This window comes from Phyllobates terribilis, unplaced genomic scaffold, assembly GCF_046119375.1.
Source record: "Phyllobates terribilis strain yellow unplaced genomic scaffold, ASM4611937v1 Scaffold_453__1_contigs__length_1468511, whole genome shotgun sequence".
Lineage (NCBI taxonomy): Eukaryota > Metazoa > Chordata > Amphibia > Anura > Dendrobatidae > Phyllobates > Phyllobates terribilis.
The window spans coordinates 787518-803942 of NW_027363213.1; the positions used below are offsets into that span (position 1 = coordinate 787518).

At 43.3% G+C, this 16425-nt stretch overlaps 1 protein-coding gene and 1 long non-coding RNA gene across 2 annotated transcripts in view; both read right to left on the minus strand.

The window, feature by feature from the left end:
- Nucleotides 1-307: 307 nt before the first annotated feature.
- Nucleotides 308-5099, minus strand: LOC141229033 (uncharacterized). The gene is made up of 2 exons (XM_073667400.1): nt 4967-5099; nt 308-2012 (listed from the first exon to the last, which is right to left on the minus strand). Exons 1-2 carry the CDS (start codon nt 5097-5099, stop codon nt 673-675), a joined length of 1473 nt encoding a protein of 490 aa, XP_073523501.1. The 3' UTR covers nt 308-672.
- Nucleotides 5100-5267: 168 nt separating this feature from the next.
- Nucleotides 5268-16425, minus strand: part of LOC141229025 (uncharacterized) — a 37189-nt gene continuing 26031 nt past the window's right edge. Inside the window, exons 2-3 of the long non-coding RNA XR_012295798.1 lie at nt 5480-5629; nt 5268-5353 (exon numbers count right to left, since the gene is read on the minus strand). This is a non-coding gene — a long non-coding RNA (uncharacterized lncRNA). The remainder of the gene's footprint in view (nt 5354-5479; nt 5630-16425) is intronic.

Genomic DNA, 16425 nt, shown 5'->3' on the forward strand with positions numbered 1-16425 from the left:
TATCAAACTGAAATAGCTGTTGCAAAAACACCAATTTTTATAAAACATTAAGTTTAAGATTAATAGGGGTGCCCAAACTTTTTCATATAACTGTATTTTATTTCAAGCAAGGAAACATATTGCATCCAAATGGATTAACCCCTCACCTCCAGAAATTAGTGAACTTAAAAGTAGGATAAATAATATTATCAGATTAGAAAAAGGGGTATGTAAAAAACAAAACTGAATGAATAAATTTGAGAAAATATAGGGCTTATGGTTGGATAAACCTGGAATGCCATCAAGGGGGTTATTGTTGGAGAGACAATGACTTATGGGAGAAGGGGGGTATTGGCGAGGTCTAATATTTCATTGTAATGTGTATTGGAATTCCTTAACATGTGGTATGGGTAATATAGCACACCTATATGTGTATAGGATTATAATGTTTATTACAATATTATGGTTATATAAGAGATTTCAAGAATGTGGAATGTTAATTGTAAGATATAGTAATTGCAAGTTATCAGACGGTAATGGGCAAGCTGAAAGGATATATAGGAGAGATGCATGTATGTCATCCCTATGGTATGTTATTTTATTTCATTATTGTATGTACTGGTTTCTTGTTTTGTCCAAAAAAAAAACTAATGAAAAAATCTCAAAAATGTATTGGATTAAAAAGAAAAAAGATTACAAAAAAGGCTTCTCCCCTGTGTGAGTTCTTTGGTGACTAACAAGATTCCATTTCAGGCTAAAACTTTTTCCACATTCGGAACAGGCAAAAGGCTTCTCCCCTGTGTGGCTTCTCTGGTGGATAACCAAATCTGATTTCTGGCTAAAACATTTCCCACATTCTGAACAGGAAAAAGGCTTCTCCCCTGTGTGAATTCTGTTGTGCTTAACCAAATTTGATTTATAGTTAAAACATTTCCCACATTCTGAACATGAAAAAGGCTTCTCCCCTGTGTGGGTTCTCTTGTGGCAATCAAGAATCGTTTTACGATCAAAACATTTCCCACATTCGGAACATGAAAAAGGCTTCTCCCCTGTGTGAGTTCTCTGATGCCTAATCAAAACTGATTTAACGTTAAAACATTTCCCACATTCTGGACATGAAAAAGGCTTCTCCCCTGTGTGACTTCTCTGGTGTTTAACCAAAGCTGATTTCAGGTTAAAACATTTCCCACATTCTGGACATGAAAAAGGCTTCTCCCCTGTGTGAGTTCTCTGATGCCTAATCAAAACTGATTTTTGGTTAAAACATTTCCCACATTCTGAACAAGAAAAAGGCTTCTCCCCTGTGTGAGTTCTCTTGTGGCAATCAAGAATCATTTTACGATTAAAACATTTCCCACATTCTGAACATGAAAAAGGCTTCTCTCCTGTGTGAGTTCTTTGGTGTTTATTAAGATGTTCCTTCTGGTTAAAACATTTCCCACATTCTGAACATGAATAGGGCTTCTCCCCTGTGTGGGTTTTCTGGTGGTTATCAAGATGCGCTTTCTGGTTAAAACATTTCCCACATTCTGAACATGAAAAAGGCTTCTCCCCTGTGTGAGTTCTTTGGTGACGAACAAGATCTGATTTCCGGTTACAACATTTCCCACATTCTGAACATGAAAATGAATTCTCACCTGTGTGAGTAGTCTGGTGATTAACAAAAAATGATTTCTGGTTAAAACATTTTCCACATTTGGAATAAAAAAATCTATTGTCCGCTCTGTGTATTTTTTGATGTTTAACAATAGACTTTTCGAGGGTAAAACTATTTCCATTTTCTGAACGTGAAAATGATTTCTTTGCTATAGGAGCAGTTCGTTTTTTAATGCTTATTTTATTTTGATTTTCCTTAGTAGTCGGTAATGAATCAGAAGACAGGACCTGTTTCATAGAATTAGATGATAGATCTTTGCTTTGAAGGGATGATGGTATATCTGGAGTAATGGCATTCACTTCAATTGTATCCTGTGGGATCTCAAGATCGTCAGATTTAAAAACCCCTTGTCCCTCTGATCTCCTGGTACAGTCATCTGCCAAGAAAAAAAAACATTATTAATTTTGAATAAAATATCCTTGAAATTTATATTTTTGAACATTTCTTCTTAAAATGTCTAAACAAACACATCCCTGGGCTACATGCTAATCCAGGAAAATGAAGAGATATATGCTCAAGTTTAAAAATCTATTTTATTAGACACAAATCTAAAAAATAGAGGAATATTTTAAATATTCCTCTATTTTTTAGATTTGTGTCTCATAAAATTGATTTTTAAACTTGAGCATATATCTCTTAATTTAGATTGATTTAGAAGTGGTATGCAATCTTTATTTATTTTTCTATGGGATTCTTGTGTTAATTGTACTTAAAATGTCTGTAGAAATGGGAAGTTATTGACAGAATGACCGTTCACAGTCTAATAGAAAACCTCATAGAATGAACCAGTGGATCGTGGTGTTCAACTGTTTGTTCATTCTGCCTCAAAAATTGAGTATTTGTTTCCTGTTGTGACCTCGGCCCATTTACTGACTACTCTTGTGTCTTCTGATTTTGTATTTTCTCTGCCCTCCTGGTTCTGACCCAACTACCTGACTATTGTTCTTCCCATCTCACACCACAGAACAGCAGGTAACACCGTGGCCCAAGCCTAGGGGTCTCTGTGTAAGTCCAGATCCATGTCGAGGGGTTAAATAAGTGATGAGCAAGGCAATCCCAGGGATCTGGAAAATGGAGTAGATAGTGACAAGCCTGTTCGTCGTGGTAGCCATCTTTTGAGCTGCCAATTGACCATGAACAGCTCCCCCAATACATTGTGTCTGCACACTATCCCAGCAAGATCTGCATTCAAATAGCTAAATGTCGCTCCTTCCCTTCTTAACCTGCCATGTGCCAGACAGTAGTGTACAATCGTATGTAGGGGATTGTAGGATTCAAGGAAAATAATTTGTAAGGTCCATTTGTTTCCTATTATCCTTTGTGAAGAATCTCAAAGTTATCACCACATAAAATGACATGTTAGATTAGAAAAATGGGCCTGATTAACAACACAAAACTGGCTGCAGGAAGGGGTTAAATCAGAGTATTTTGGGCACTAACTACTATAGTCAAAAACTATGACTATAGACAATAACATCTACTGAAATGATCAAACTCAACAGTCTCCATCAGTAAGTAGTGAGTAACTAGCGGTGAAACCTCTCTGAGGTAATTAGAGTATGGAGCTCGGTGGCTCTTGGCAATCTAAACTATCGTAAGGGCCAATATTTTCTATCAGATGAGTTTCAAGAAGAAATATTAGACATTCAAAGAGAACTTTATATAATACTGCAGAGATGAGGTGTCTTAAATTTAGATCTCGGACATTTGGAAAAAGCAATGGAGATCTTTTTTCAAAGACTACCAGGGAGTTAGAGTCTCACCTGTAAAAAAACATTTTTTTTCTATGTTAGATCCCCAACAACAAAATATGTTTGGGGGGAGACCTCCAACACTAAACTGGAGTTCAGAGAAAGTATTATCGCCCCCATTTTAGGAGAGATTGTGCAATAATCTGAATTCCTTAGGATGAAAATGACGCGCCCCCTGGGCCAGTGCTGTTTGGGGATTACCCGGAGCCGGATCAGATGGGGGTTGTAGTCTCCGAGTGGCGGTGACCCGGTCCGTGCCCAGGGTGTCAAGCTCAGTGTGTGGCAGTCCTTATAGATGTTACTAGATGTTCTTTTATGTCGACTACGCCACCCGTTGAATTGCGGTCAATACGGCCGCCGCTGCAGCAGGGTCCGCTGAGGCTGGTGATGTGTGTGCAGCTCAGATAGTATAACCCCCAACGGGAGGGGTATAGCCTCAGGGGGTCAGGTGTAGAGGATGGTGGTTGTGAAGGTGCAGGGAGGATGGTAATGAGACTCAGAGTCGGGCTGTGCAGTTCAGGGTCTTTACTTACTGCTGTTGTTCTGGTCACTCCGGCCTTGAGTGACCGCCCGAGCCGTGCTGCGTCCACCAGGTCCTGGACTCGGCCAACTCCCAAGTAATTCTGGAGCGTGATCCTGAGCTCCCTTTCTGACGTTCCTTCTCTCTGGCCTTCCCCACCAGGGATCCACCTAAGTCCGGCTCCCTCGGGCCTCTTGTTGGTAAACCCTTGTCTCTGGGTTCCCTGACCCTATTCTTGGTCTGCCTTCCGGGTGGATTTAGTGGGTGGTCGTGGCAGATCCTGCCCACGACCTCCGGTCTCTGGCTGAGGATTAGTGCCCTCCACCAGCTTGGGATCCGGTACCCTTGTGCCAACTCTTCACCCGCTGATCTAATCTTGGGTTCTTGGAGTTCTCTCTTCTCCCCCTCTGGGTCCTTCTTTCTCCTCTCTCTCTCTCTTGGCCTTGGAGCTGCTCTTCTCCTCTGCTCTCTTCCTCTGACTCTGCACAAAGACCCTGATCTAAGATGGTTCCCACCTTATATACTCCCTCTATGTGTGAGCTCAGGTGACCAGCACCCAATGAGCTCCTAGCTTTACCCAGACTGCTCCCCCTATCTGCCCCTACACTACTGGGATGTTCCACCCCCCTCCCACTCCAGCCAAGGACAGACACTGTCGTACCTGCACATTTCTCTAGTGGGAGTACCATTGGTCTGTCCCCCGGAAATGGGATGTGTGTAGTGCATGCAGCCTACTGAGCTCAGTTCCACACTCCATCCTTACCCAGGAGTGGAATACCACACCTCTGGCTTGAGGTGTAATACCCCTGTAGCAGCCGAATCCTCAGGGTGCTACAAAAACATAATGGAATTCATGACGTGGAGTGAAACCATGAAACCAGGGCTCGAGCCATGCCAACACATCTCCTGCAGGCGTGAATAAATGTATATTACAGCCATCAGCCACGCACAGCTTAGAGATATATCATGGCACAGGAGTAGTTTTTCTGTATAGTTTATCACAATCCTTATAATATAGTTAATAATTATAGGCCGTGTGTATTTAGTCCTGTCTATTACCTGGTGATATGATGGGCTGGGGAACCTCCATCATGACGTCCTTGTATAGATCTTTGTGTCCTTCTAAATACTCCCACTCCTCCATGGAGAAATAGACAGCGACATCCTGACACCTTATAGGAACCTGACACATATAATGATACCGTCATCCCCCCGATCCCTCCATAACGTTATTGTATAATGTCCCAGCATTCCCAGCAGTGTCACCTCTCCAGTCAGCAGCTCAATCATCTTGTAGGTGAGTTCTAGGATCTTCTGGTCATTGATGTCCTCATGTATCAGGAGGTGAGGTGGAGGCCCAGTGATTGGGCTCAGGGGTCTTCTCCATCCCTCAGACACAGGGTCCTGACAGCGCTCACTAGAAGTCTTCTTCACTACTGTGTAATCCTGGTTATGGAGATAAACATTAATAATTCTCACTACAGACATTTCCAGAGTCCTCACCTCTCCAGTTCTGTCCATCTGTTATTCCCATAGATAAGAATGATGTAATGTGACGTCAGAATCTCTCACCTCTCCAGTAAGCCGGAAGAGGATCTCTAGGGTGAGGTGTAATATCCTCTCCGTCATCTTGTCTCTGTCCATATCCATCTTTGATGGGTAATTCTGAAAAATTCTCTTATATAGAAGATCTTCACTGAGAGGATCCGATATTGTAGAGACCTGAATGAGAAGATGATGAGCAGATGTAACATCATAAAAATCCTGTGTAATAATACGATTACTGGAGATAATAAGGGAAACATATGAGGAGATTTATTATTTTACAGTAGTTTTCTTCTTTACATCTAGTAATAAAACCTATATATTTTAGACCACAGACAACAAGCAATTTCTTCCTTGGAATCTGCAGCTGAATACGTTTCTCATAGACTCATCTTCCTTATTTGTTAATTCTCGTCTCATTTACCGACACTGGAATCGGCATTAGCAATACTGCAGGAGATATTCATTACACGTGACATAAGAAATAACTACTTCATGAGGAGGACGAAATCTTCATCTTCTACTACGGCTCTAGAAACGTATTTGGCCAGAGTCCGTCGCTGACTACATCACCACCGGTCGTCTATATGAATGTTTCCCGTCTTTCCTGGAGTGTAATCTTCTATCATGTTAGATCTCATGTCTCATTCACACATAGAAGTTTGAGGCATTTAGAAAACCTTTTTTGTTTTCACAAACACCTCGAACAGAAATTATTAGATACCAAAGTCTCCATGTATAGTGTATTATGGGGTTTATTTCTGGCCTTAGGCTTTCCTATATTGCAAGAAAAACACCGGAAAAAAGCAGATATTAAAATGTTTCAAAAGAAAATTGGTATCAACAATTCTTGTAAAAAGAAAAAAACATGCAAAAAGAAATGTTCTTATTTTTAATACGTTAAACATTTAAGAAAAACAAAAAACCTCTTTTGGGCATCAGAACATAGATGTACACCGCAGGGATGGCACAGGTGCGGCTGCAACAAAAACCCTGGCAGTTTACCCACTTGCTGCTGACAGAAACAAACATGGCATCTAAGAAGGTTTGGTAGAGTTTTGCTGAATGTCCCTCCTCCCCCAAGCTCTTGATAATATGGGGCCTCCTAGTTACAACGATACATAAATGCCTAATAATGGTGCCTGGGCCTGCAACTTACAAAAGTCTATTAGACCGGGCCAGAGGCAGCATTCAATAATCTTTTAACGACCCCATACACATCAGACTAAAGGTGCATGAAAGCACTGATTTTTTGGGGGGATTGGTCGACTATATAATGTATTTGGGGACCTCCCAACAGATGAACTCAGGCCAGAGAAGGATCTGGCATCCTGAATCTCAGAAGCTAATCTGTTTGTTCTTCCTGTAGATAATCCTCCCCTAGAGGAGTCTGGAGGTGACTCTCTCATACAGACCACAGGAAAGCTGTAATATTTGTGTGTATGGGGGAGTCGGGAGAGATAACCGTCTGCCAAATGACCGTTCAGCCAACACTTATCTCATGTTTATGGGGCAGTTACTATTGCACTGACAGGCAGTGATAATACACGGCACTACAGTAGTACTGTGCATCACCGGAGCCTTCAGAGACTTGTATGTTGTATGATCGCACTATTGTGAGTTGTTTAAAAAAGTTTAAAAAAAAAGTTTAACATGAAAAAATATCACAGTTTTAGCAACAAGAAACATCCGTCACTATAGGTACAATAGAGTCACTGCACAATACTGGTTAAGTCACGTCCATAACAACTTTACTATACTCTATTATCCTATAGACATCCTATACACAGTGGAGTAGACTTAAATCACAGATCACAATGGTCTCCCCACTCACCGGTGGCTGTCCCTCAGAAGCCCTAGATAACCCTGATATATATATATATATATATATATATATATATATATATATATATATATATATATATATATATAATAGTGTTGAGCGAGCATGCTCGACACTGCTCGGTACTCGCCCGAGCATCTCACTACTCGGGATGTTCGGCGAGCACCAAGCATTTCCGGGTTACTCGGGCGGGAGCTCGGGTCTCCGCCCAGCATGTTTGGTGCTCTTTACAGAGCCAATGAACATGCAGGGATTGCCAGACAGTCACTGCAATGCCGCAGCCATGTTGTTTGTGGGCATTACAGTGATTGGCTGGCCGCACAGCGTCACCTCGAGTATTTAAAACCGGGCGCCGCCATCTTGGACACAGTCGCCCGGGATCAGACAGTGTAGGGTCAATGCTGCTGAGTTAGGGAGAGATATATAGTGCAAAATAGGTAGTGTAGGGTCTCTAAAGCCTGCCAAATCAAACAAACAGTCCTTCTCAGGACTAATATCCATCCCAGATATCAGGCAGGCAGGCTGTATAGGAGACGCACTGGTTATACCAACAAACGCTGCATTACAGTCCTGTGTGCTCCTGCTGGTCAAATTGCTAGACTTATCCCCAGGTCTAAGGGGCCAGGAAAAATCCTTTTTTTTTCATCTAAATCCTTTTTTTTTTTCCTCAGTCAAACTGTACAAATACCCATCTTATTAACCTTTTAGTATCCCCCCCCCCAAAAAAAACAGATAAAATTGAGTGTGTCTGTGACTGTTCAGACACAAATATATCTGTTTAAAAGAGTCTGGTGTAGGCCAGATAACTAGAACTGTGTTTTTCGTCTTCCACGGTTCAAATCTGGGTGTAATCCACCTTTTTGCATAAAAAAAACATTTTGAGTGTCTCGCTGACTGTTCAGACACAAATATAATTGTACGATAATATACGATTAGCATATAATTTAATGGGTAACTAAGTGTTTAAGTGTCTATAACTAGAAAACCTACATGTATGACATAAACTAGATATGTTTAAAAATAACATTTATTATTGAATAAATATACTAAAAAACCACATAATATGGGTAAAGCAGGGAAAGGAAACACATGGGGAGAAAAAAAAAAGTTTTTCCATCTTATGGTAAAGATGACCCAGAGTTCTCCTCACAATGGGAGGAGATCTGCAATGCCTGCTCAAATAAGTTTCTTGGTGGTCTTATTAAGAAAAATGGCACCACACTAGCTGAGACCGACCAAGAAATTAATTCATTACAGGATAAACTCAAATCCCTCATCTTAAAATATGATTGGGATAAATTTTATAGTGATATGGAAGAAAATTTCTCCTCCTGGGAAAAACAGATTAAAATTACTAAATCATCCAAATACCAACGAGACTGTCAAGACAAGGAAAACAATAGAATCTATAAATGGAAATACCCACAGCCCACTCGGGGTGAACGGAGAACCTCTGCATCTTCTTCCTTATCCACTGATAGTGAATCAACTGGTATATCTACTATAAGAACAAACTATAACACCAGGTTGGGCCAAAAAACCATGGGCTCTAAGAAAACTAAAATCAGCGATTTTCATCAGGATGACTCTGACATCGCATCTTCCTCATTGAAGATAATTAACCTTTCTTAGCATGTACTAACTAAAGCACAGAATAATGTTCTCTGCAAAGGACTCTCTTTTTCACCAACAACAGGCTTTGACTATTTTACAGCACTAAAAGACCTTCACTTATTTGCCCGAAAATAAATTTTTAAAAAAGTGTTTCATAGATCTGCTGACACGGTTTTGTTTCCTACTTTAGAGGAACAAGAAGCGGTGAACATACTTCAGAGTCTTCTTGATGAACAAGAATCTATTCACACCAGTAAGTTGCCTGCATCTATTATTCCCAAATCCCAACGTTTCCCACCCCTGTCTATGTATCCTAATATAGAAGTATTTGTTCGTCTTGTGGATGAGGAATTTAAAAAGATCTCCTCCTCTTTACCATACGATAATAGCAACAGATAAGAAAGGAAAGCCATTGATGACCTCAAAAAACTACAGGACGTCATCATAAAACCTTCAGACAAGGGTGGGAACGTTGTGTTATGGCCTACTCCCATGTATATACGGGAAGCTAAAAAACAACTTAACGATGGTAAAACATATAAAAAACTTACTTTTAATCCCTTATCCAAATACCAGGTTGAATTACGATCTATTTTGGATGAAGCAGAAACTAATGGTATACTGACAAAGAAGGAATGTGACTATCTATTCTACAAAGACCCTCGTATTTCTACGTTCTACCTAATCCCCAAAATTCACAAGGATACGACCAATCCTCCAGGTAGGCCCATTGTCTCAGGGATGGGAAACTTCTGTGAACCCACATGTAGATTTATTGACCATTTGCTACGTCCACTGGTTCAAATACTCCCCTCTTTTATTCAGGATACAACCGACTTTTTAAAAAAGATGGAAGGTATTAATGTGGACAATGATGTCTTGATGGTGACATGTGATGTTGAGTCACTTTACACCTCAATAGACCATGAAGACGGTCTTAGGGCAGTGGAGGTCTTTCTGGCGATGTCTGATTATGATAAAAATTTGAGAACATTAATCATGCAACTACTTCGTTTTGTATTGAGTCACAACTTCTTTCTTTTCCAAGACTCTTTCTTCCTGCAGCTCCGGTGTACCGCTATGGGGGCGGCATGCGCCCCATCCTATGCTAATTTATTCCTGGGCCTGTGGGAAAGAGAGATATTGATGACCAACCCATCACCATTGTCCAATAATATTTTATATTGGGGTAGATATATTGATGACATATTCTTTCTATGGCAGGATTCCATGGAAGATGTTACATCGTTCATCAATCTACTCAATGTAAATGATCGCAATATAAAACTCACATTTAAAACAGGAAGAGAGAAAATTGTATATCTGGACGTTACATTAGAAATCGATTCTAACGGTTTCATCCAAACAGATGTCCATCGAAAACCCACCGCTGCCAACACTCTACTTCACGCACAATCATCACATCCTAAAAATCTTATCAAAAGTATCCTCACTGGACAGTTTTTAAGAATGCACTGCATCTGCTCCAATGATTCAAAATTTGAAAAACAAGGATCCCGGTCACAGGGGTTAGCACATACTCAGCTACTTTGCACAAGCTTTAATATTGCACACCATGTTCATTTATTTTTACTGCAGTATTTTATATTTATTGTTACGAGTTTGCACAATTGGTACTATGCACTTTATTGCTGCACTCCTTTTTCAATATATGCAGTATATTTCTGTGGAGTATGGTTCTCATGATTTGCACTTTATGCATGTAATTCAATGATAGCCGTAATCTACCCTTGTGACTTTTTTTTTCTCCCCATGTGTTTCCTTTCCCTGCTTTACCCATATTATGTGGTTTTTAGTATATTTATTCAATAATAAATGTTATTTTTAAACACAAATATAATTGTTTAAAAGATTCTGGTGTAGGCCAGATAACTAGAACTGTGTTTTTCCTGTTCCACGGTTCAAATCTGGGTGTAATCCACCTTTTTTGCATACAAAAAAAAACATTTTGAGTGTCTCGCTGACTGTTCAGACATAAATATATGTTAAAAAAGATTCTGGTGTAGGCCAGAGAACTAGAACTGTGGTTTTCCTCTTCCACTGTTCTAATCTACTTTTTATTACCCTTTTGCATTGATAGTGCGAGTGTAAGTTATTTTACTTCATTTACAATGGTCAAGGAGCGTGGCAAGGGACGTGGAACTGGACGTTCTTGTGATGGTGCGTGCAGAGGACGGGGCCGTGGCCAAGGTGAAAATGTGCCACAACCAACAGCCACATCTTCTCGCTCCCAGTTCTTGACTGAATTACTAGGGAAGCACAGAACAACACCAGTATTGAGAACTGATCAGTGTGAACAGGTTATTAATTGGATAGCAGATAATACTTCCAGTCACCTGGGCACCACCACCTCCGGTCTGTCTTCCACATGGTCAAGTCTTAGTAGCCGTGAGTCTCGACCGCAAACTCCTCCTCACCCTGATGCTCCTTCCTCCCACCATGCCAAGTGTCGTCAGACAGCAACTGATCCCACACTTGGACACTCTGAAGAGCTGTTCACTGGTCCATTTCCATATTTGGGCCCCTCGCCTGCTCTGCTTGAAGTGGTGGAAGAGGAGATCCCATGTAGCGATGGCCAAATATTTGAACAGCCACGGCCACAGGAAGGCGACGCTGGCAATTTGTCACAAGAGGTGGACGATGACTAGACACAATTGCCACAAAGTGAGGAGGAGGACCGTGGTGCGGAAGTGGAAGAGGTGGTGGATGATCTAGTAACTGACCCAATGTGGCAGGAGGACACGCAGAGCGAGGCCAGCAGCACACAGGGGTAGGGAGGCAGAGTACCCCAACAGGCAGAAAGAAGCAGTGTGGTGGCCGCAGACAGAAGGCGGGCAACAGTTCCCCGTAACACCAACACGTGGGACGTTGCCAGTACAACCGATAGGTCTTCCAGAGTCTGGAATTTTTTTAAAGACTCTGCTGATAGCCCCAAAAAGGCCATTTGTACCACCTACCATGCCACCATCAGCAGGGGTGACTAAACTACCAGCCTGACCACCACCAGCATGATCAGGCACATGTCAGCAAAGCACCCGACTTTGTGGGGCGAACCCCAGGGTCCACGACCAGTGTCAGCGGGTTTCACCATTGCTTCTTCCGCTGTTGTGAATGTAAGAGAACCCCCTGCTGTGCGTGCAAGGCAATCCCCTGTCCATACTGCATGCAAAGATGCCCCCTCCTCTCAGTCTTCACTTGTTATGGCTGCTTCTCAAGAAACAGCATCAAAATCCACGTCCCACCGCAGTATTCAATTGTCCATATCCCAGACCTTTGAACGAAAGCGCAAATTCGCAGCCAACGCCCCACAGGCCACAGTCCTAAATTTGCACATTTCATGACTGCTTGCATTGGAAATGCTGCCTTTTAGGCTGGTGGAGACGGAATCCTTCCGCAACCTTATGGCGGTGGCCGTCCCTCGGTACTCGGTCCCCAGCCGACACTATTTTGCCAAGTGTGCCATCCCCGCACTACACAAGCACGTGTCCCAAAACATCTGCCGTGCCCTCAACAACGCAGTTACTGGGAGAGTCCACCTGACAATGGACACGTGGACAAGTGCTTGTGGCCAGGGACGGTACATCTCCCTGACGGCACACTGGGTAAACATAGTGGAAGCCGGGACCCAGTCGGACCTTGGGACGGAATACATCCTCCCTACACCTATGTCAGTCAGAGTTGCCCCCACAGTGTACAGCTCCTGCGCATCATCCTCCTCCTCCTCCTCATGTTCAGCCTCCATCTCAGATATCACCACATCAGTTACAAGCTGGAAGCACTGCAGTACTGCCTCACCCAAGTGGCAACAGGCTGTGCTGAAACTCATAAGCTTAGGTGATAAACCTCACACTGCTTGTGAGTTGTGTACAGCTGTGAAAGAGCAGGCAGATCTGTGGCTGAGACCACTGAACCTACATCCAGGCATGGTCGTGTGTGACAATGGCGGCTCTGAGGTGAGGCAAGATCACACACGTACCATGCCTGGCTCATGTGCTTAACATCGTGGTTCAGCGATTTCTTAAATCGTAACCAGAGTTGCCAGATCTGCTGGTCAAAGTACGCCGCCTGTCAGCTCATTTTTGCAAGTCGGCTACAGCTTCCGCTACCCTTGCTGCGCTGCTGCAGCGTTTGCAGCTTCCAGCACACCGACTGGTGTGTGATGTCCCCACACGTTGGAACTCTACCCTCCACATGTTGCAAAGAATTTGTGAGCAGAAGAGAGCAGTTGTGGAGTACCAGCTGCAACAAGGCCGTCGATATACAGGTCAGACTCCACACATAAAACCTCAGGAGTGGACCTGGATGTCTGACATATGTACCATCCTGACAAACTTTGAGGAGTCCACCAAGATGGTGAGTGGCGATGACGCCATCATTAGCGTCAGCATTCCACTTGTCTGTCTTTTGCAACGCTCTTTGCAGAGAATTAAAGAGGAGGCATTGCAGCCAGACTATGATGAGATGGATCAAGAAGCCGTAGCGGGCGATTACACACAGCCCAGCCTCATCTCATCCCAAATTGCACTGGGGGACAATGAGGGAGAGGAGGAAGAACAGGAGCTGGTATCATGCGCTGTAGACGGTAGTACCTGTACAACTGTCATACCGTCGGTTCAGCGTGGGTGGCCTGTGGACAGGGGAGAGGAGGAGGAGGAGAGCATGGTCAGTCATCATCTTGGTGAGGACACAGAAGTCTTGCCCGTTACCAGTCTGGCACACATGGCTGACTTTATTTTACGCTGCCTTAACCATCACCCTCGCGTTGTCAAAATGTTGGGTGACAGTTATTACTGGTTGGTGACACTTTTAGACCCCCGCTGCAAGGAGAACATTCACTCTCTTATTCCTGAGGTGGAGAGGTCTACAAAAATGGGGCAGTACCAGAAAGCCCTTGCTGCAGAACTGTTAAAAAAATTCCCATCTGAACACGCTAGCGGCAGAGGTCACCGTTCATTGCCCAACCAAGGCGTACAGGCGAGAGAGATGCAACTCCAATCCAGCAGAGGCAGGGGAACACTGTCAACGTACTGGGACAGCTTTCTGAGACCCGCCCAGCTTACAGGCCCCGAAGCACGGGGTACTCTCACAAGGAGTGGAAAGCTTCAAAAGATAGTGAGGGAGTACCTTGCCGACCGTACCAGCGTCGTCCGTGATTCCTCTGTGCCTTTTAATTAGTGGGCATACAAGCTGGACACTTGGAATGAACTCGCTCTGTACGTCTTGGAGGTCCTGGCCTGCCCTGCCACTAGTGTGTTATCGGAGCGTGTTTTTAGTGTCGCTGGGGGAATTATAACTGATAAGCGCACTCGCCTGTCAACTGACAATGCTGACAAGCTGACCCTTATCAAAATGAACAAGGGCTGGATTGGGCCAGATTTCTCATCATCAGCATGTTACAGCAGAGTAACAAAGTCAAATCCACTGTGTTATTTCGGGAGGTGTATTCCCGTACACCGCTTCACACCCAAATATGGGTATACGCTTACTCATTTCAGCTGTATTTTGCTCTTCTCCTTATCCTCAGCCTCCACCACCACTATACCACCAGGGTGACTGTGGTCCGTGTTGCCAGCATTGCAAGTTCCTCCGTTCTAATTTTTGGCAGCTTTTGCTTGGAAGGCATAGGCAAAGACTATGGGAGACCCACTCCCCCATAATGGGAATAATGTTTTTAATATGCTATACTGCATGGCTCTTGTACGGGGCATTGCAAGATCCTCCGTCCTAATTTTTGGCAGCTTTTGCTTGAAATACATAGGATAAGACTATGGGAGACCCACTCCCCCATAATGGGAATAATGTTTTTAACATGCTGTACTGCATGGCTCTTGTAAGGGGCATTGCAAGTTCCTTCATCCTAATTTTTGGCAGCTTTTGCTTGAAAGGCATAGGCAATGACTATGGGAGACCCACTCCCCCATAATGGGAATATTGTTTTTAATATGCTGTACTGCATGGCTCTTGCAAGGGGCATTAAAACCGTCTTGTTAAGCTAATGTGACCTCCATGTCTCTTCCACGGGGCATTGATACTGTCTTTTTATTCCACTGTAACCTCCACGTCTCTTCCAAGGGGCATTAAAACTGTCTTATTAAACCACTCTGAACTCCACGTCTCTTCCAAGGGGCATTAAAACCGTCTTGTTAAACCACTCTGAACGCCACATCTCTTCCAAGGGGCATTAAAACCGTCTTGTTAAGCTACTGTGACCTCCACATCTCTTCCAAGGGGCATTAAAACCATCTTGTTAAACCACTCTGAACCTTACGTCTCTTCCAAGGGGCATTAAAACCGTCTTGTTAAACCACTCTGAATTCCACAGGTCTTCCAAGGGGCATTAAAACCGTCTTGTTAAGCTACTGTGACATCCACATCTCTTCCAAGGGGCATTAAAACTGTCTTGTTAAACCACTCTGAACTCCACGTCTCTTCCAAGGGGCATTAAAACAGTCATGTTAAGCTACTGTGACCTCCACGTCTCTTCCAAGGGGCATTAAAACCGTCTTGTTAAACCACTCTGAACTACATAGCTCTTCAAAGGGGCATTGAAATGTTGTTTTTAATTACCTCTAACCTCCACGACTCTTCCAAAGGGCATTGCATTTCCTCCTAATTTTAGTCAGCTTTTGCTTTTCAATGCATAGGCAAACACTAACAGAGACCCACTCCCCTATAATGGGTAGAAGGTTTTTAGTACGCTGTAATCCACGTCAGTTTCAAGGGGCATTGCAGTTCCTCATAAAGCCTTCCATTCACTGCTTAGGCCAACAGTGTACAGGAGACCCAGTTGCTATAAATGGAAAAAAAGGTTTAGTTAAGGCCCTCTGACTTCCATGTCACTTCCAAGGGGCATTGGACTGCCTCGAAATATTTGGTAGGCATTGCACTCACTGTATGCCCTATAACTGTGTAGCCGAACCGCTCCTTTTGGTACAGAAACATATACTACAAGACATGTGTGGTTGACTGGCCTGATATTGATGTGAATGGTCCCTGTTCCTCCTGCTCTTTCTCCTTTGCCACCACCTCATCCATCATTCATCACCTGAAGCTTTGTTTTAAAGGGAGTCATAGAACTGGGAGAGTAGCAGGAAAACATCCAGCAATCCTTGGAGGAGGTAGGATATGCGCCAAAACGCTGACCACCTCAGCCCTAGCCGCTACTACATACATGCGCTTGCATTCCAAGGAGCAGAAAGCTAAGGAGATGGATGGCCTCATGATCATGAATAATTTACTCATTGTGTAGGAGGCCGACCACTGCTGCTGTCTACCTTCTGAACTTTGTGTTGAAGCCTGATTGACCCAGGACCCGCAATCCTCTATGTCTGGAGGACGTGTTGCATCCCAGTCTCCAACTGTGTCCCGGCTTCCACAATATTAACCCAGTGTGAAGGTGTCAGTGAGATGGACCATCCCTGGCCACATTCACTTGTCCACGTGTTTGTGGTTAGGCTGTCCTTCCCACTAAATGCACTGGGGAGGGCACAGGTAA